General features: G+C 42.7%; 1 protein-coding gene across 1 annotated transcript in view; it reads right to left on the bottom strand.

Moving 5' to 3' along the window:
* The window catches only part of LOC120017856 (sodium/calcium exchanger 1-like), a 198,016-nt gene extending 177,939 nt beyond the window's left edge, over window positions 1-20,077 (bottom strand). The window contains exon 1 of the mRNA XM_038960819.1: window positions 18,510-20,077. Coding sequence (XP_038816747.1) covers window positions 18,510-20,062 — 1,553 coding nt within the window. The 5' untranslated portion in view covers window positions 20,063-20,077. The remainder of the gene's footprint in view (window positions 1-18,509) is intronic.
* Between the last annotated feature and the right edge of the window lie 2,135 nt (window positions 20,078-22,212).

Genomic DNA, 22,212 nt, shown 5'->3' with positions numbered 1-22,212 from the left:
GCAAAACACTGTTTAATTTCAACCAGAAACATCTATGTGATGACATAGTCATCAAGATAAGGGCATTTCATATTTTCTTCACCCAACTTTGTTATTGTATTAAAAACAAAAAAGAAATCCAGGTTAGCAGGCAATATTAACCAGGTGAAATTGTGTCACTTCTCTTGCGTTCATTGCACGCAGAGTCAGTGTATATGCAACAGTTTGGGCTGCCTAATTTGTCAGAATTTTACGTAATTATGACATAACATTGAAGGTTGTGCAATGTAACAGGAATATTTAGACTTAGGGATGCCACCCGTTAGATAAAATACAGAACGGTTCCGTATTTCACTGAAAGAATAAACGTCTTGTTTTCAAGATGATAGTTTACGGATTCGACCATGTTAACGACCTAAGGCTCGTATTTCTGTGTGTTATTATGTTATATTTAAGTCTATGATTTGATAGAGCAGTCTGACTGAGCGGTGGTAGGCAGCAGCAGGCTCGTAAGCATTCATTCAAACAGCACTTTCGTGCGTTTTGCCAGCAGCTCTTCGCTGTGCTTCAAGCATTGAGCTGTTTATGACTTCAAGCCTATCAACTCCAGAGATTAGGCTGGTGTAACCGATGTGAAATGGCCAGCTAGTTAACGGGGTGCGCGCTAATAGCGTTTCAAACGTCACTCGCTCTGAGACTTGGAGTAGTTGTTCCCCTTGCTCTGCATGGGTAACGATGCTTCGAGGGTGGCTGTTGTCGATGTGTTCCTGGTTCGAGCCCAGGTAGGGGCGAGGAGAGGGACGGAAGCTATACTGTTACACTGGCAATACTAATGTGCCTATAAGAACATCCAATAGTCAAAGGTATATGAAATACAAATCGTATAGAGAGAAATAGTCCTATAATTCCTATAACAACTACAACCTAAAACTTCTTACCTGGGAATATTGAAGACTCATGTTAAAAGGAACCACCAGCTTTCATATGTTCTCATGTTCTGAGCAAGGAACTTAAACGTTAGCTTTTTTACATGGCACATATTGCACTTTTACTTTCTTCTCCAACACTTTGTTTTTGCATTATTTAAACCAAATTGAACATGTTTCATTATTTATTTGAGGCTAAATTGATTTTATTGATGTATTATATTAAGTTAAAATAAGTGTTCATTCAGTATTGCTGTAATTGTCATTATTACAAATACATTTTTTTTTTAATCGGCTGATTAATCGGTATCGGCTTTTTTTGGTCCTCCAGTAATCGGTATCGGTATCGGCATTGAAAAATCATAATCGGTCGACCTCTAAACTCAACCAAACATAAATCAAAACTAGACGTTGAACTGACGTCTTTGCCCAGTGAGACGCAATACCTATGGGGATATCCATATTCCTAATCGGGCAAACCAGGGACTGGGACCAAATCCCTTATGATGGCATTGACATGAAGCAAGTGTATAATTTACCTGTTGCGTAATATCAGCAGCACACCCAGAATGCTGGAGCGGTCATGTGTTATCTGTTCCACTGCGGAGCTACTGAGGTAAATATTACAGAGCAGGGGTTAGGGGGTAACGTTATGGACGGGTTCAGTATGGCTGAGGGTAATACATTCCTATCCCCTATCATTATTCATCCCTGTAACACCCCGTCAGGTACGACCGGATATGAAAAGGCCCTCCGTGTGTTTCGGTGAGATAAAAGAGGACTGGTAGAAAAGATCAGACAGCGCGTTATTCCCATGATGCCTTGCAATCCAGGTGGCTTTTTCTGGAGATGAGAGTGGACCAGACACGGACGGTCTGAGATGAAGGTGTCACGGAGCCACAGGACACTGAGCAGAGGCACGTAGAGGAGATATCAACGGTGGATATATCAGAGGAACTCCAGAGAATATCAGGTAGAGATATCAACGGTGGATATATCAGAGGAACTCCAGAGAATATCAGGTAGAGATATCAACGGTGGATGTATCAGAGGAACTCCAGAGAATATCAGGTAGAGATATCAACGGTGGATATATCAGAGGAACTCCAGAGAATATCAGGTAGAGATATCAACGGTGGATATATCAGAGGAACTCCAGAGAATATCAGGTAGAGATATCAACGGTGGATGTATCAGAGGAACTCCAGAGAATATCAGGTAGAGATATCAGCGGTGGATGTATCAGAGGAACTCCAGAGAATATCAGGTAGAGATATCAACGGTGGATGTATCAGAGGAACTCCAGAGAATATCAGGTAGAGATATCAACAGTGGATATATCAGAGAAACTCCAGAGAATATCAGGTAGAGATATCAACAGTGGATATATCAGAGGAACTCCAGAGAATATCAGGTAGAGATATCAACGGTGGATATATCAGAGGAACTCCAGAGAATATCAGGTAGAGATATCAACAGTGGATATATCAGAGAGACTCCAGAGAATATCAGGTAGAAATATCAACAGTGGATGTATCAGAGGAACTCCAGAGAATATCAGGTAGAGATATCAACAGTGGATATATCAGAGGAACTCCAGAGAATATCAGGTAGAGATATCAACAGTGGATATATCAGAGGAACTCCAGAGAATATCAGGTAGAGATATCAACAGTGGATATATCAGAGGAACTCCAGAGAATATCAGGTAGAGATATCAACAGTGGATATATCAGAGGAACTCCAGAGAATATCAGGTAGAGATATCAACAGTGGATATATCAGAGGAACTCCAGAGAATATCAGGTAGAGATATCAACGGTGGATATATCAGAGGAACTCCAGAGAATATCAGGTAGAGATATCAACGGTGGATATATCAGAGGAACTCCAGAGAATATCAGGTAGAGATATCAACGGTGGATATATCAGAGGAACTCCAGAGAATATCAGGTAGAGATATCAACGGTGGATATATCAGAGGAACTCCAGAGAATATCAGGTAGAGATATCAACAGTGGATGTATCAGAGGAACTCCAGAGAATATCAGGTAGAGATATCAAGTAGAGATATACCTTAACCTGTTTGGCGTGCAAGCCCGACGTCGGTACACTTATGACAACAGCCAGCTCAAAGTGCAGGGCGCGAAATTCAAAAGATATTTTTTTTAAATATTTAACTTTCACACATTAACAAGTCCAAGACACCAGATGAAAGGTACACATCTTGTGAATCAAGCCAACATGTCCGATTTTTAAAATGTTTTACAGGGAAGACACAATATGTAAATCTATTAGCTAACCACGTTAGCAAAAGACACCACTATTTTTACTCCATCAGTTTTTTACTACATCAGTAGCTATCACAAATTCGACCAAATAAATATATAAATAGCCACTAACCAAGAAACAACTTCATCAGATGACAGTCTGATAACATATTTATTGTATAGCATATGTTTTGTTAGAAAAATGTGCATATTTCAGGTATAAATCATAGTTTACATTGCAGCTACAGTCAGAAATTGCACCGAAAGCAGACAGAAAAATTACAGACACCAACGCCAAATAACTAAATACTCATCATAAAACATTTCTGAAAAATACATAGTGTACAGCAATTGAAAGACAGGCATCTTGTGATTCCAGACAATATTTCCGATTTATCAAGTGTTTTACAGCGAAAACACAATATAGCGTTATATTAGCTTAGCACAATAGCAAACATAACAACAGCATTGATTCAAGGCAAAAATAGCTATAACGTATAAACCACCAAAATATATTAATTGTTTCACTAACCTTCTCAGAATTCTTCAGATGACAGTCCTGTAACATCATATTACACAATGCATATAGAGTTTGTTCGAAAATGTGCATATTTAGCGGCACAAATCGTGCTTAGACAATGAGAATAGTGTCCATAACGTCAAGCAATCTGTCCGGCGCCATCTTGTAAAGGCACCTTTTCTTATCGAATACTATTCATAAACTTGACTAAAAAAATACAGGTTGGACAGCAATTGAAAGACAAATTAGTTCTTAATGCAAACGCTGAATTACATTTTTAAAATTAACCTTACTGCGCAATACAGGCTGCGATAACGCAAGGCTACACTGCAGGAAATGGCGTCTTATGCATTTGACATTTTTCAACAGAACAATGAATTATCAGCATAAATAGTTCTTACTTTTAGATGAACTCCCATCAGAATCTTGGGAAATGTGTCCTTTGTCCAAAAGAATCGTTGCTAGGTTGGAGAACGTCGTCTTCAACGTTGCAATTAGCTGTAAACAATAGCCATGTGGGCCAGAGATACCCAACTTCCTAAAACGTCACGAAAATAAATACCCGAAAATCGCAATATACTGACATAAACTGATATAATTCGGTTTAAAATAACAACATTACGATGTCTTCAACACCTATATCGAATAAAAACAGAGCCGGATATATCTAGGAGCTAATACGGGAGCTTCTAAAATGACATGCCAAGACCCTTCCTGCGTCAGAGCGAAGAGTGGAAAGATGGGACACTTCGGTTCCAAGCAATTTATAACCTTTGGGACCTACGTAGAAACTCCATTTCAACTCTCCCTATTCGCTGACACCCAGTGGAAGGCGTATGCAGTGCATCTCAACCAATAGAGGACAGGCAAATTAATACACAGGTCTCAGAACAGCCAGCAAAATTCTGCATTCTGACATACACATAGGAAAATTGCTCTAAGTCCAGTTCTGTTTCACCCACAGATATAATTCAAACGGTTTTAGAAACTAGAGAGTGTTTTCTATCCAATAGTAATAATAATATGCATATTGTACGAGCAAGAATTGAGTACGAGGCCTTTTTGAAATGGGCACCTTTTATCTGGCTACTCAATACTGCCCCTTGAGCCCAAAGAGGTTTTAAGCCTACAATGAGGCTCCAGGTTTCAGACAATCCAGCAGGTGTGTGAACACACTTATATTGTACTTGCCCATTCTAACTCACATGCCAGGTTCACATAGATGATAGGAGACGTACTGACAACAAGAAGTAAGAGACTATCCATAGAGATGAAGAGAGTGATAACGAGGGAGTGATAGAGAGAGATAGAAGGAGAAAGAGAGAGAGGCAGAGAGAACAGAGCAGAATCCTCCTTTGGCATCTAAAACAACTCTCCCTTCACACAAAGGACGTCTCAAAGCCTTTTTTGGAACGTTCCTCTTCCAAATGTATTCCAGATATGCGGTGTATGTAAACAGAGAGGAGCTCATTCTTGCCGGGCGGCGGTCGGCAGGGTGAAGGAGAGAAGCCATGTTCTGATTTTGGAGCTGTGCCATAATGCTGCATCTGTGTCTGTGCTAAATCCCTGCCAAATATTCTGGATTTAAGAGGGGAACTTTTTATCTCTCTCTCTCTCTCTCTCTCTCTCTCTCTCTCTCTCTCTCTCTCACTCTCTCACTCTCACTCTCTCACTCTCACTCTCTCACTCTCTCACTCTCTCACTCTCACTCTCTCACTCTAACTCTCTCTGTGTCTGAGAAGGTTGAAAATGCAGTCACATAAAAGGCCCATCTAAGCATGTAATGGTTTCACTTTACTACAGAAGAAACACTTGACCACATACTGCAAATGCAGTCACTGTGGTTACCCTCAGCACTCCACTAATAGAATAATAAGCTAAGCTGTGGGCTTGTATTGCATCGGTGGCAGGTGTCATTACTGGCTGAAGTGAATTCATTCAGTACCAGTCAAAAGTGGAGTAGGTGGACACACCTACTCATTCAAGGGTTTTTCTTTATTTTTACTATGTTCTACATTGTAGAATAATAGTGAAGACATCAAAACTATGAAATAACACATATGGAAAGCATTCCAGGTTACTATCTCATAAAGCTGGTTGAGAGAATGCCAAGAGTGTGCAAATCTGTCAAGGCAAAGGGTGGATACTTTGAAGAATCTCAAATTGATTTGTTTAACACTTTTTTGGTTACTACATGATTCCATATGTGTTATTTCATAGTTTGATCTCTTCACTAATATTCTACAATGAATGAGTAGGTGTGTCCAAACTTTTGATTTGGACTGTACATCAAACAAAGACACACACAAACACACCGTACGCTACAAACAAACGTGATCATGTGCTCTCATAAACAGACAAAACATTACTTGTACACACATGCACAGTCTCACACACAAACAGTCACACACACACACACACACACACACACACACACACACACACACACACACACACACACACACACACACACACACACACACACACACACACACACACACACACACACACACACACACACACACACACACACACACACACTCTACAGCACTCTATTCACATTGACTAATGTGGATAAATTGCCTTCTATAGAACCATGGCACTGCCTTCCCAAGAATTATAGAACCATGGCACTGTCTTCCCAAGAATTATAGAACCATGGCACTGTCTCCCCAAGAATTATAGAACCATGGCACTGTCTTCCCAAGAATTATAGAACCATGGCACTGTCTTCCCAAGAATTATAGAACCATGGCACTGTCTTCCCAAGAATTATAGAACCATGGCACTGTCTTCCCAAGAATTATAGAACCATGGCACTGCTTCCCCAAGAATTATAGAACCATGGCACTGTCTTCCCAAGAATTATAGAACCATGGCACGGTCTTCCCAAGAATTATAGAACCATGGCACTGTCTCCCCAAGAATTATAGAACCATGGCACTGTCTTCCCAAGAATTATAGAACCATGGCACTGTCTTCCCAAGAATTATAGAACCATGGCACTGTCTTCCCAAGAATTATAGAACCTTGGCACTGTCTTCCCAAGAATTATAGAACCATGGCACTGTCTTCCCAAGAATTAATATCAAAATAAGTGCATTAGAAGGCTCATAACCATTTATAAAACCCACTTAACTGTGAAGGTGGGGGAATGAAGTAACATTTATATTAAAGATTATCTGTGTCCCCCTCCCTTTCAAAACCCCTCAATCCAGGGCATTTATTCACAAAGAGTTGGTGAAAGCAGGAGAAAATCCAGGAACACTTAAAAGTTCCACTTTGGAATAAGACGCCACTTACTGACCGATCAGGGATAATGGTTACATGACAGTTCAGGGATAATGGTTACATGACAGTTCAGGGATAATGGTTACATGACAGTTCAGGGATAATGGTTACATGACAGTTCAGGGATAATGGTTACATGACAGTTCAGGGATAATGGTTACATGACAGTTCAGGGATAATGGTTACATGACAGTTCAGGGATAATGGTTACATGACAGTTCAGGGATAATGGTTACATGACAAGTGGATTGAAGTTTGGAAGTTAAGTACTTAAAGTAAAAACTTTGACTTTGTAAAAATGTTTTCGTGTGGATGTGTGTGTGTGCGCATGTGAGCCTGTGTGTGTACGTGTGTGCGTTGTGTATGAGTGCATTCATGTTTATGATGTTAAGTGCTCACATATTCCAATAAGTGTGCATACTGTATGTGTTGACGCTTGAGTGGTAGTTGATCGTAACATGGCAACTGGATTGAGAAGTGTGTACGTACAGTTAATTGTGTATGAGAGAGAGGGATAGAGGGAGAGAGAGAGAGACGTGGGGATGGAGAGAGAGGTAGAGAGGGAGAGAGTTGGGGAAGGAGAGAGATGTGGGGAGGGAGAGAGAGATATTTATGCTTATTTATTTTTCCTGGTGTACTTTAACCATTTGTACATTGTTACAACACTGTATATATACAATATGACATTTGTGATGTCTTTATTGTTTTGAAACTTCTGTATGTGTAATGTTTACTGTTAATTTTTATTGTTCATTTAACTTTTGTATATTATCTACCTCACTTGCTTTGGCAATGTTAACACATGTTTCCCATGTCAATAAAGCCCCTTGAATTGAATTGAATTGAGAGAGAGGTGGGGAGGGAGAGACAGGGAGAGAGAGAGAGAGAGAGAGAGAGAGAGAGAGAGGGAGGGGGAGGGATATAGGGGGAGAGAGAGAGAGGGTGGGGAGGGAGAGAGAGGGGGGGAGGGAGAGAGAGAGACAGAAGGGGGAGGAAGAGAGGGAGAGGGATAGATGGGAGAGAGAGAGAGAGAGAGAGAGAGAGAGAGAGAGAGAGAGAGAGAGAGAGAGAGAGAGAAAGAAAGAAATGCAAAAGAGATAGAGGATATTTGTATGCCTGGCTGTGTGTGTGTGCACGCGTGTGCGTGTGTGTGGCCATTGCATCAACCATGTCATTAGAGTAGCTGTGACTGTGCTGTGTCAGCAGTCTAAGATGGGAGCAGTGGAAAAGGTGCAGCAGGTCTCAGAAGACTCCAAGTTATTCTAATATGTCCACTGGCAGGTCAGTGAAAATACCCCAAACAGCACTTTGTAAAGCCACTAATCCTCTACAAAGACCTGCCTGATATCCATGCCAACTGCTTTGTTTCAGCTTTCAGTCTCTAGTCTACTTACTAACTCAGTCTATTTCTCGTTCACTCTCTTTATCTGTCTCTCTCTATGTCTCTGTCTATCTTCCCTTTATCTGTCTCTCTCTATGTCTGTCTATCTCCCCTTTATCTGTCTCTCTATGTCTCTGTCTATCTATACTTTATCTGTCTCTGTCTATCTCCCCTTTATCTGTCTCTCTCTATGTCTGTCTATCTCCCCTTTATCTGTCTCTCTCTATGTCTCTGTCTATCTATACTTTATCTGTCTCTGTCTATGTCTCTGTCTATCTATACTTTATCTGTCTCTCTCTATGTCTGTCTATCTCCCCTTTATCTGTCTCTCTCTATGTCTGTCTATCTCCCCTTTATCTGTCTCTCTCTATGTCTCTGTCTATCTCCCCTTTATCTGTTTCTCTCTATGTCTCTGTCTATCTATACTTTATCTGTCTCTCTCTATGTCTCTGTCTATCTATACTTTATCTGTCTCTCTCTATGTCTCTGTCTATCTCCCCTTTATCTGTCTTTCTCTATGGCTCTGTCTATCTCCCCTTTATCTGTCTCTCTCTATGTCTGTCTATCTCCCCTTTATCTGTCTCTCTCTATGTCTCTGTCTATCTATACTTTATCTGTCTCTGTCTATGTCTCTGTCTATCTCCCCTTTATCTGTCTCTCTCTATGTCTGTCTATCTCCCTTTTCTCTGTCTTTCTCTATGTCTGTCTATCTATACTTTATCTGTCTCTCTCTATGTCTCTGTCTATCTTCCCTTTATCTGTCTCTCTCTATGTCTCTGTATATCTCCCCTTTATCTGTCTCTCTCTATGTCTCTGTCTATCTATACTTTATCTGTCTCTCTCTATGTCTCTGTCTATCTATACTTTATCTGTCTCTCTCTATGTCTCTGTCTATCTCCCCTTTATCTGTCTCTCTCTATGTCTCTGTCTATCTATACTTTATCTGTCTCTCAATTCAATTCAATTCAATTCAATTCAAGGGGCTTTATTGGCATGGGAAACATGTGTTAACATTGCCAAAGCAAGTGAGGTAGATATTATACAAAAGTGAAATAAACAATACAAATTAACAGTAAACATTACACATACAGAAGTTTCAAAACAATAAAGACATTACAAATGTTATATTATATATATACAGTGTTGTAACAATGTACAAATGGTTAAAGCACACAAGTTAAAATAAATAAGCATAAATATGGGTTGTATTTACAATGGTGTTTGTTCTTCACTGGTTGCCCTTTTCTTGTGGCAACAGGTCACAAATCTTGCTGCTGTGATGGCACACTGTGGAATTTCTCCCAGTAGATATGGGAGTTTATCAAAATTGGATTTGTTTTCAAATTCTTTGTGGATCTGTGTAATCTGTGGGAAATATGTCTCTCTAATATGGTCATACATTGGGCAGGAGGTTAGGAAGTGCAGCTCAGTTTCCACCTCATTTTGTGGGCAGTGAGCACATAGCCTGTCTTCTCTTGAGAGCCATGTCTGCCTACGGCGGCCTTTCTCAATAGCAAGGCTATGCTCACTGAGTCTGTACATAGTCAAAGCTTTCCTTAAGTTTGGGTCAGTCACAGTGGTCAGGTATTCTGCCACTGTGTACTCTCTGTTTAGGGCCAAATAGCATTCTAGTTTGCTCTGTTTTTTTGTTAATTCTTTCCAATGTGTCAAGTAATTATCTTTTTGTTTTCTCATGATTTGGTTGGGTCTAATTGTGCTGTTGTCCTGGGGCTCTGTGGGGTGTGTTTGTGTTTGTGAACAGAGCCCTAGGACCAGCTTGCTTAGGGGACTCTTCTCCAGGTTCATCTCTCTGTAGGTGATGGCTTTGTTATGGAAGGTTTGGGAATCGCTTCCTTTTAGGTGGTTGTAGAATTTAACGGCTCTTTTCTGGATTTTGATAATTAGTGGGTATCGGCCTAATTCTGCTCTGCATGCATTATTTGGTGTTCTACGTTGTACACGGAGGATATTTTTGCAGAATTCTGCATGCAGAGTCTCAATTTGGTGTTTGTCCCATTTTGTGAAATCTTGGTTGGTGAGCGGACCCCAGACCTCACAACCATAAAGGGCAATGGGCTCTATGACTGATTCAAGTATTTTTAGCCAGATCCTAATTGGTATGTTGAAATTTATGTTCCTTTTGATGGCATAGAAGGCCCTTCTTGCCTTGTCTCTCAGATCGTTCACAGCTTTGTGGAAGTTACCTGTGGTGCTGATGTTTAGGCCGAGGTATGTATAGTTTTTTGTGTGCTCTAGGGCAACGGTGTCTAGATGGAATTTGTGGTCCTGGTGACTGGACCTTTTTTGGAACACCATTATTTTGGTCTTACTGAGATTTACTGTCAGGGCCCAGGTCTGACAGAATCTGTGCAGAAGATCTAGGTGCTGCTGTAGGCCCTCCTTGGTTGGTGACAGAAGCACCAGCAAACAGTAGACATTTGACTTCGGATTCTAGTAGGGTGAGACCGGGTGCTGCAGACTGTTCTAGTGCCCGCGCCAATTCGTTGATATATATGTTGAAGAGGGTGGGGCTTAAGCTGCATCCCTGTCTCACCCCACGACCCTGTGTGAAGAAATGTGTGTGTTTTTTGCCAATTTTAACCGCACACTTGTTGTTTGTGTACATGGATTTTATAATGTCGTATGTTTTACCCCCAACACCACTTTCCATCAATTTGTATAGCAGACCCTCATGCCAAATTGAGTCGAAGGCTTTTTTGAAATCAACAAAGCATGAGAAGACTTTGCCTTTGTTTTGGTTTGTTTGGTTGTCAATTAGGGTGTGTAGGGTGAATACATGGTCTGTTGTACGGTAATTTGGTAAAAAGCCAATTTGACATTTGCTCAGTACATTGTTTTCATTGAGGAAATGTACGAGTCTGCTGTTAATGATAATGCAGAGGATTTTCCCAAGGTTACTGTTGACGCATATTCCACGGTAGTTATTGGGGTCAAATTTGTCTCCACTTTTGTGGATTGGGGTGATCAGTCCTTGGTTCCAAATATTGGGGAAGATGCCAGAGCTAAGGACGATGTTAAAGAGTTTTAGTATAGCCAATTGGAATTTGTTGTCTGTATATTTGATCATTTCATTAAGGATACCATCAACACCACAGGCCTTTTTGGGTTGGAGGGTTTTTATTTTGTCCTGTAACTCATTCAAGGTAATTGGAGAATCCAGTGGGTTCTGGTAGTCTTTAATAGTTGATTCTAGGATTTGTATTTGATCATGTATATCTCTATGTCTCTGTCTATCTATACTTTATCTGTCTCTCTCTATGTCTGCCTATCTATACTTTATCTGTCTCTCTCTATGTCTCTGTCTCCCCTTTAGCTGTCTCTCTCTATGTCTCTGTCTATCTATACTTTATCTGTCTCTGTCTATCTCCCCTTTATCTGTCTCTCTCTATGTCTCTGTCTATCTATACTTTATCTGTCTCTCTCTATGTCTGCCTATCTATACTTTATCTGTCTCTCTCTATGTCTCTGTCTATCTCCCCTTTAGCTGTCTCTCTCTATGTCTCTGTCTATCTATACTTTATCTGTCTCTCTCTATGTCTGTCTATCTCCCCTTTATCTGTCTCTCTCTATGTCTCTATCTATCTATACTTTATCTGTCTCTCTCTATTCTGTCTATCTCCCCTTTATCTGTCTCTCTCTATGTCTGTCTATCTCCCCTTTATCTGTCTTTCTCTATGTCTCTGTCTATCTCCCCTTTATCTGTCTCTGTCTATGTCTGTCTATCTCCCCTTTATCTCTCTCTATGTCTCTGTATATCTATACTTTATCTGTCTCTCTCTCTATGTCTCTGTCTATCTCCCCTTTATCTGTCTCTCTCTATGTCTCCGTCTATCTCCCCTTTATCTGTCTCTCTCTATGTCTGTCTATCTCCCCTTTATCTGTCTCTGTCTATCTCCCCTCTATCTCCCCCTCTCCCTTTTTCTCAGATTCTGTCTATCTATCTCATTTCTCCTCCTTCTCCACGTTCTCTCTCTCTCTCTCTGTCAAACGACTGACCCTCTTCATCTTCTCTCTTCCACTGACCTGGCTGTGCTGCCTCACTGCACCACCAAAAAAACAGGACAAAATGACAAAGCAAAAAACAACATCTCTGTCCTCCAAGTTCACTCAGTATGGAAGGAAACATGGTGGAGAAAGTTTGGTAATGAATGGTGTGGCTGTTGAACAAGTTGAGGGGACTAAATTACTTGATGTTACCTTAGATTGTAAACTGTCCTGGTCAAAACATATAGATTCAATGGTTTTAAAGATGGGGAGAGGTCTGAGGTCACATTCCACAAAGCAAGTCCTGTAGGCTCTAGTTTTATCTTATCTTGATTATTGTCCAGTCATATGGTCCAGTGCTGCAAAGACCTAGTTAAGCTGCAGCTGGCCCCGAACAGAGCGGCACGTTTTGCTCTACATTCTAATCAGTTTTGCTCTTCACTGTAATCAGAGGGCTAATATTAATACTATGCATACCAGTCTCTCTTGGCTAACAGTTGAGGAGAGACTGACTGCATCACTTCTTGTTTTTATAAGAAAGATTAATGTGTTGGAAATTCCAAATTGTTTGCATAGTCAACTTCCACACAGCACTGACACACACACTTATCCCACCAGACATGCCACCAGGGGTCTTTTCACAGTCCCCAGGTCCAGAACAAGTCATGAGTGCATGGAACTCCCTTCCATATTATTTAGCGCAAGTGAACAGCAAACCTGGTTTCAAAAAACAGATAAAGCAACACCTCACGGCACAACGCCTCTTTAGATTCATAAAATTGTAAAGTATTTTGTCATGTATTTTTCGTTATGTGTCAGACCCCAGTAAGACTAGCTGTCGTCGTGGCCGTTGGCAAATGTGGACCTTAATAAAATAAAACATATAGCAGGGTGACAGCAGCAATGTTGCATGTAAACAGTCCAGGGTGACCACAAAGCCATGACGTCAGTCCCATGAATACACACATACTGTACAATCACACTCCTGAAACTAGAGGTACAATGTACACAATTAGAGGTAAAATGTACACAATTAGAGGTAAAATGTACACAATTAGAGGTAAAATGTACACAATTAGAGGTCAAATGTACACAATTAGAGGTACAATGTACACAATTAGAGGTCAAATGTACACAATTAGAGGTACAATGTACACAATTAGAGGTACAATGTACACAATTAGAGGTATAATGTACACAATTAGAGGTACAATGTACACAATTAGAGGTATAATGTACAAAAGTAGAGGTATAATGTACACAGTTAGAGGTACAATGTACACAATAGAGGTACAATGTACACAATTAGAGGTAAAATGTACACAATTAGAGGTATAATGTACACAATTAGAGGTAAAATGTACACAATTAGAGGTACAATGTACACAATTAGAGGTAAAATGTACACAATTAGAGGTACAATGTACACAATTAGAGGTAAAATGTACACAATTAGAGGTATAATGTACACAACTAGAGGAATAATGTACACAACTAGAGGTATAATGTACACAACTAGAGGAAGAATGTACACAACTAGAGGTATAATGTACACAATTAGAGGTATAATGTACGCAATTAGAGGTATAATGTACACAGGATTTGAACACACAGAAAGCCAGAAAGATTCATAACACATACTTTAATTGTATTTATTTACTCACACACACACACACACACACACACACACACACACACACACACACACACACACACACACACACACACACACACACACACACACACACACACACACACACACACACACACACACACACACACACAGTCTTGTACAACTAACCTTGTGAAGACACAAAATTCAGTCCCATTCAAAATCCTATTTTCCCTAACCTTAACCTTAACCCGAAACCTAAACCTAACCTTAACCTTAAGCCGAAACCTAAACTTAACCTTAACCTTAACCCGAAACCTTAACCTAACCCTAACCTTAACCTGAAACCTAAACCTAACCCTACCTGCTAACCCTAAACCTAAAACTAACCCTAAACCTAATTCTAACCTTAACCGTAAGCCCCCTAGAAATAGTATTTGACCTTGTGGGGACCAACAAAATGTCCCCAGTAGGTCAAATTGTTGTTTGTTTACTATTACAAGTATAATTAAACACGTCCACACGCACGCACGCACGCACGCACGCACGCACGCACGCACGCACGCACGCACACACACACACACACACACACACACACACACACACACACACACACACACACACACACAGATCCAAGATCAAGTCTCTTGTATCATCCACACACAGTCACACCTTTCAGTTATAAGAGGATTGAGGATTTAGTTCCTTAGAGTAATCCATAAAATCATCAATCTAATGGACCCATACTGGCCATGCCATCTGTGAACCCAACCACAGAACAGCACTGGTGACTGGTGTCACCACTGCCACCGGCATAACCCTAAAACAGACAGACAGAAAATCTCCCAAATGGCTCTCTGTTGATTAGCCATGGTAATTAACTGAATCTGTTTCCCATACAACAGGCCTGTCAGAGGGGAGAGGAGAGGCTGCGGCACGGACCGAAAAACCACACAAAAGCCTCATTACTGACTAAATACTAAACTTTAGGGGGACGGCGCCTCTGACATGACAAGCACTCGCAGAGGAGAGATGGAGGGAAGAAGCGGAACGGCACGGTGTGGAGGCTACGGCAGTTTGCGCTAACTGAAATATCTCTGTTAATAAGGATCTCTATCCAGCTCCTGTTAGCGCAACCTCAGAGGCCTGGCTCTTTATGTGGTGGTAGTGTTTCTGGGCTGTGGACTGGAGGGGTGGAATGGGATGTAAGTGGAGCTCCACACTGGAGGAATCATGGTGTTTGTTTTTGAGTAACAGTAACACCTTATTAGGTGGCGGTTAAGAATGTCTGTTAAATATTTGTAAGAAACGTAAGCGTATTAAGTGATAAGGAAACATGAAGGAAGTTAAGAGCTTTGGTTTGGATGGCAGTTTTGGCAGTTTTGGCTAACTCACTACTCGATAAGTGACTTGTCTTTTAATTTTCCGGGCGAGGTTCAGAGTGAATGTTAACCTCAGGTATCTGTTAGCACATCAAGATCAATGAGTTGAACCATTTTAAATCACAACGATTCTCCCTATTTCTGTCCATCCTCACATCATTTGCCCAACCTGCCACTCTCCAGTCATTTGCCCAACCTGCCACTCACCAGTCATTTGCCCAACCTGCCACTCTCCAGTCATTTGCCCAACCTGCCACTCACCAGTCATTTACCCAACCTGCCACTCACCAGTCATTTACCCAACCTGCCACTCACCAGTCATTTGCCCAACCTGCCACTCTCCAGTCATTTACCCAACCTGCCACTCTCCAGTCATTTACCCAACCTGCCACTCACCAGTCATTTGCCCAACCTGCCACTCTCCAGTCATTTGCCCAACCTGCCACTCTCCAGTCATTTACCCAACCTGCCACTCACCAGTCATTTGCCCAACCTGCCACTCTCCAGTCATTTGCCCAACCTGCCACTCTCCAGTCATTTACCCAACCTGCCACTCTCCAGTCATTTGCCCAACCTGACACTCACCAGTCATTTGCCCAACCTGCCACTCTCCAGTCATTTGCCCAACCTGACACTCACCAGTCATTTGCCCAACCTGCCACTCTCCAGTCATTTACCCAACCTGCCACTCACCAGTCATTTACCCAACCTGCCACTCTCCAGTCATTTACCCAACCTGCCACTCTCCAGTCATTTACCCAACCTGCCACGCTCCAGTCATTTACCCAACCTGCCACTCTCCAGTCATTTACCCAACCTGCCACTCTCCAGTCATTTACCCAACCTGCCACGCTCCAGTCATTTACCCAACCTGCCACTCACCAGTCATTTACCCAACCTGCCACTCTCCAGTCATTTAGCCAACCTGCCACTCTCCAGTCATTTACCCAACCTGCCACTCTCCAGTCATTTACCCAACCTGCCACTCTCCAGTCATTTACCCAACCTGCCACTCACCAGTCATTTACCCAACCTGCCACTCTCCAGTCATTTACCCAACCTGCCACTCTCCAGTCATTTACCCAACCTGCCACGCTCCAGTCATTTACCCAACCTGCCACTCTCCAGTCATTTACCCAACCTGCCACTCTCCAGTCATTTACCCAACCTGCCACTCTCCAGTCATTTACCCAACCTGCCACTCTCCAGTCATTTACCCAACCTGCCACTCACCAGTCATTTACCCAATCTATCCTCTGGTCAAACAAACTGCAATCACAGCCAGTGCTCCACCAACCCATCTATTCAAGCAGTCTACTCAGGCCCTCATATCCAATTCTGGAGACAAATTACGCTTCGCTTTCTGATGGGAAGCCCAAGTGAAAGAGGAGAGAGCTGAAACTTCTCTAATGGTTTGACTGCAACACAAAGGGTGGAGGGAGCTTGCAGCTGAGTTAGAGAAGAGGCAGCCACCGGGCCCCCAGCCCTCAGTCCACGGGCCCGCAGCCCATGGGCGCTTCACTTCAGATCATCTGCATCCTAATTCATTTTTCTACAGTTAAAGTGTCCTCTCCCCTTTCTGGATGTGTTCAAGGGCTTGTTGGGAGGTGTTTAACACGTGTTTCCAGTTCTCTGGTAGGAGGTTTAGCTTTCTTATCTTCTGAAGATGAAACTGTGATACGGACTCTTGTCCCCTCAGAGCCTTGCCCACTTTGGAGCCTTTGCTCCAAAGATCGCTAGAATAAAATTCAAACCCTGAAATATACTGTGGCAAGATATTGAGTAAAAAGTTAAAATGTAGATACTGGTATAATTTTTGTGGGAATGAAACAAACTATGTGATATCATATTGCCATATTAAAACCCAATTACACAATTGCGAGCAGTCAGCTAACAGCATTCCATTCCAAAATGTCCAGAAAATAAAAACGGATGTTCTAGAGTTTATTCCTCCCAGAGCTGCTGCTGGTCTAGACTGTACGCTACTGGTTCCTGTACTGTAGAATACCTTACCTCTGACGCTCCATCATTTCATTTAGACAAGTGTTCTTAAAATCCACTTAGCAGCGCCGTGAGAGCGCTATGGAAACTGTGCCTCAGAAATGGGCCTCAGAAAGTTGAACCTAAACGTCTGCTATGAATCTGTTTAGAAACAAGCCCTTTTCACTCATCTGTCTCACTCGTCCCCTGCATGTCAAAGAGGGTGAGTATGGGGAGAGAGGGAGAGAGAGAGGGGAATAGAGAGTCAGAGACAAGCTGCTCTTGTCCTTTTATAAAGGAATTAACTAGCCCAAACCTTAAAATATATGAGACACTCTTTTCAGAAGTGTGAATACAGGCATAGAGCCTAACCTGATCATTCAACCCTGAATGCCAAGTCTCTGACATTTCAACTAACCCTCGCTAATATTAAATGAGATACAGTATACCTGTAGTGGCATATCTGTAAGACATGCCAGATCCAATCCATACAGTTATCTGATATGCAGTACAGAAACCACATTAGTGGCAATACAGAAACAAAATAACAACAGAAATTAATTCAAGATACATCAACAATGGTCAAAGCTTCTAGAGTTCAGGCTGGTCATGGCCCTGAAATTAATGAGGAGCAATCCAACATGGATAAATCTGAGAGCGATTGAAACACAGATGCTGAGAACTCAGCAGAAATCACACATTCGATAAATAAATCAATAAGTAAATGAGTGAATGAATAAAGGAATGAATGAATGAAAGAAGAAGCAGAGAGGAGAGCGGAAACAAAAAGGAGTTGATGACGTCTCCTCATGGCACACAAGCAGTCCGCTGCACCACGACCACGACATGACACAAACACACTCAGCATCCATCCTCATCATCATCAACACATGCATTCACAGACAAACAAAACCCAGCATCAGCATAGACTACACATGCATAACTAGAGAGACTGACAATAAACTGCATTGGTGGCTTCAGATTCATACATTATACAACATATTTCAATAGCCTACTTACTTTTTGAGAAATTTGTCTGAAAGTATTCATTCAAATGTAAAATGTTCATGGCCAAAAAAACATAATAGGACACTAATAAGCAGTGTAATGTCAGCCCCCACATATCAAATTAATAAATATTGTAAAATAACTTAAGAACTTACAAGATTTCATCGTTCTGAAACTCCAGGACCCCGTGTGTATCTTCGAAATCCTCTCCTCCTCCGTGTGCCGTGCCCTCTACAGTCTTGTAGGGCACCATGACGACCCCACGTGCCCCTGACGTACGCAGCACCTTCACCTCCATGGTGCCCACACTCTCACTCACGTGTGCCACCGGCTCCTCGAACGTGAAGATGCCGGCGTGGTCGTCGTCAAAGATGGTCACGGTTGCCGTGGCAGGCAGGCCGAGACAGGCCACCGCCTCCACGTGATTGGTCTCTGGGTTCTCTACCTCCTCTCCCTCTGCCAGCAGCACTTTGACGTTGCTCAGGTGGATCAGGAAGTTCTCATCCTCCTCAAAGATGTCATCATCAATGATGCCCACACGGATCTCCTTCTGGGTCTCGCCGGGCTTGAACACCACCACCCCCTCGGTGAACTCGTAGTCCGAGCCCGCGTTGGCTGATCCATCCTCTGTGCGGAACTCCACCGACACTGTCTTGGTCAGGTCACCGCCTCGCCGTAGCACGTTAACTGCCACTGTGCCACAGTTCTCCAGGCACTGGTAGGAGCCGGGGTCAAAGTAGATCTTGGAAATGGGGTCGTTATCGGCCATATCAGAGCGAACCTCGTGCAAGCTGACGGCCTTGCGGGCCTGGTCAGCCGCATGCTTCTTCAGGATGTTCCCAGCGCCGGTCATGAGTCTGGTGGCCTGGCAGCGGTAGAAGGCCCTGCTCTTCTGCTGCGAACTCAACACCTGGTAGTTGGCCAGTTCAATCAGCTGCTCCATCTCCTTGTCTGGGTGCTTCTGCTTCAGCTCCTTGAGGATCTTGGCCATGTCGCGCCGGGTCTCCTCCTCATCCAGGTCCTTCACGTTCAGCTCCAGCCCCAGAGGCCCGTCTAGGAAGTCCACCGCGTGAGAGTTGAGCATCTTTCCGTCCATCTCAATGTCAACTTTGGACGGGAGCGGGCGGTCACCCTCGGTCTCAATGATCATGCCCCGCTGCTTGCCGGTACGGTAGCGCTTGTAGACATACTTGTAGAAGAGGAGGCGTCGGTCAGCGACCCAGGCGAACAACACGCAGATGGGGAAGAAGAAGAGGGTGAGCAGGCCCTCCCACACCTGCACTATGCCAGGGGAGATGACAGCCAGGATCAGGTAGAGCCAGATGTAGGCGAAGATGCTCCAGGTGGCTGTGACGAAGAAGACGCGCAGGTGCTTGACCTTACGGACCTCCCCGTCGGGCACCACGTACACACAGATGCCAATTATGACAAACATGTTGAAGGCGGCGCTGCCCACGATGGTGCTAGGACCCAAGGCTCCTGCATCAAAACCGTGGCCGCAAACCTCAATGACGGACAGTAGGATCTCAGGGGCACTTGAACCCAGGGCCATGAGCGTGAGATTGGACACTGTCTCGTTCCAGATCCGCACGGTGGTGGTGGTGGTCTCTCCGTTGGGTCTCTTGATGGTGATCTCTTTCTCCTGAGAGGTGATGACCTCGATGGACGCCATGAAACGGTCAGCGATGATGGACACTCCCAAGAACATGTACACCAGGGCCACGAAATAGACTGTCGCTCGTGCCACTTTGTCCCCAAACGAGGGATTCTGAGGTTCCCAGATAGGCAGAATCACCCCTTTTTCGCATGCTGTGCCTGCTGTGGTGCACACAGTAACATTGCCGCTGGCAGTTGGAGACACAAACTGATCCAGGTCCACGTCCGAGGACATAGCCGTCACATGTTGGAATTTGAGAAACATGATTAATAAGACAACCACAAGCCGAAGGCCAAGGGAGAGCAGGGGGGAGAGCTGAAAGTGTCCCATGATTCTGGAGTGGTGAGCTTCCTCTGCTTCCGAAACCTGCAGGGGGGGGGGGGGGGGGGGGGGTGATTACAGGGTTGGAATTACTGGAAATGTAACACAACTTGCTCTCACTGTAGTAATAGCGTAATAACAATATGTATGAATTCACGTTAATTATAATATAATTTGACCATGGGTCTCCCGAGTGGCGCAGCGGTCTAAGGCACTGCATATCAGTGCTAGAGGTGTCACCGCTGACACCCTGGTTTGAATCCAGGCAGTATCACAACCGGCTGTGATTGGAAGTCCAATAGGGTGGCGCACAATTGGCCCAGCGTTGTCTGGGTTTGGCTGGTGTAGGCCGTCATTGTAAATAAGAATTTGTTCTTAAACGGACTTACCTAGTTAAAAAAAGCTTCAATAAATAGTTTTAATGAAACAAACATTTCATATAAATGATTCCCCTGGTGAGTGGCTGCAATGCCTATAATAGAACCATAGGGGTTGGCACTTGATTGGATGGAAAGGAGGAAGCAGAAGATACATTTTAACTGATTGTCTGCAGGGATAATAACTTTTCACATATTTCATATGCTTGGTAGTTGCTACTGTGGTGAATATTATGCAGATATGTCACGTGCATAGCATTTTATGAACAATTAGCATCCATTTACAAGGCTCTATAATCACCAGCAATAGGTGACAATATCAGGTTATTCATTCTCCTTAGAGCAGGAGATAAAACATGTATACGTTTTAGACTAGTAAAGAGTAGGGACGGTTCCCCGACCTTTGAAATAAGAGGGAAGAGAGGAGACCTTGAGCGTGTATAGCATGCTATGCGCCGAGATACCGCGGGTACAGGGAGCATCCAGTGAAGCGGGAGGGAAGCGACACTAACGGTGCTGGACTACTCACCTTCAATGTAGTCAGAAAGGAAGCAGACGCCAAACATCCAGGAAAGATTATAATGGACTAATTGACCATAGCACTTAAATGTATACCATATTTTCCCTAGGAAAATTATAGTGAATTATAGTGATTAATTATTGTTTAATATCAGCTTATAATAAAATGAACTGGACTAAGAAATCAACAAGATAGTAGGCTACTTATGATAACTAATAATTTAGGTCTGGTATATCAGTCTGGTAAACTATGCTAATTATAGAAAGAAATTATGGAGTTATGGTCACGGCAGTAGCCTACACAATTTGGTGCCGCCTTTAGAGCATCCTTACCAGTTTGGAAGCATACAATTCTTGACAGATTTACTATAGGAAGGTTACTTGTAAATGGACTGTTGTGTGATTTCTATTTTTTTCGACGGTATCGTCAGTTGATGTATTAATTACTAGGCTTACAGAAGATGCTCATTCAATATAAACCCCCAATTCCCTAATCCATAGTTGGAATCTACATATTAGAAATTCAATAGAAAACCTCTATCCCTAATCCATCTGGAATCCGCATATTACAAATCCAATGCGACGGCACAACCTGCACTAATATCCCGCATTGGGCTACGTGAATGCATTTGGCGCAATGAATAACTCCGGAGTAGCACAAATATACCTCGTGTAGGATAGCGTAGGCATGCTATTGCCGAAATGGATCAATTTATGTGGGTTTAGGCACGTTGTACACAACTTTCAAGTGCATATTTGGAAACATGGGCAAACGACCAGGTTTTACTGTGGCAGGAAGGCAAGCAAGGAAGCGCAAGAATGAAACCCAATTCCTACAAATGGATGTATTCTCAAAAGCTAAAATAGACTCAATATAAATCTCCAAGGCTTTACCATTTTAATCTCAGACAGAATGGTCGACTAATCCCAGTAGATCCGTATAACATATAATAACCTATACAGAATTTAGGATAGCCAAGACAT

Source organism: Salvelinus namaycush, chromosome 22, assembly GCF_016432855.1.
Source record: "Salvelinus namaycush isolate Seneca chromosome 22, SaNama_1.0, whole genome shotgun sequence".
NCBI lineage: Eukaryota > Metazoa > Chordata > Actinopteri > Salmoniformes > Salmonidae > Salvelinus > Salvelinus namaycush.
This window is presented reverse-complemented; position numbering and strand designations above follow the sequence as displayed.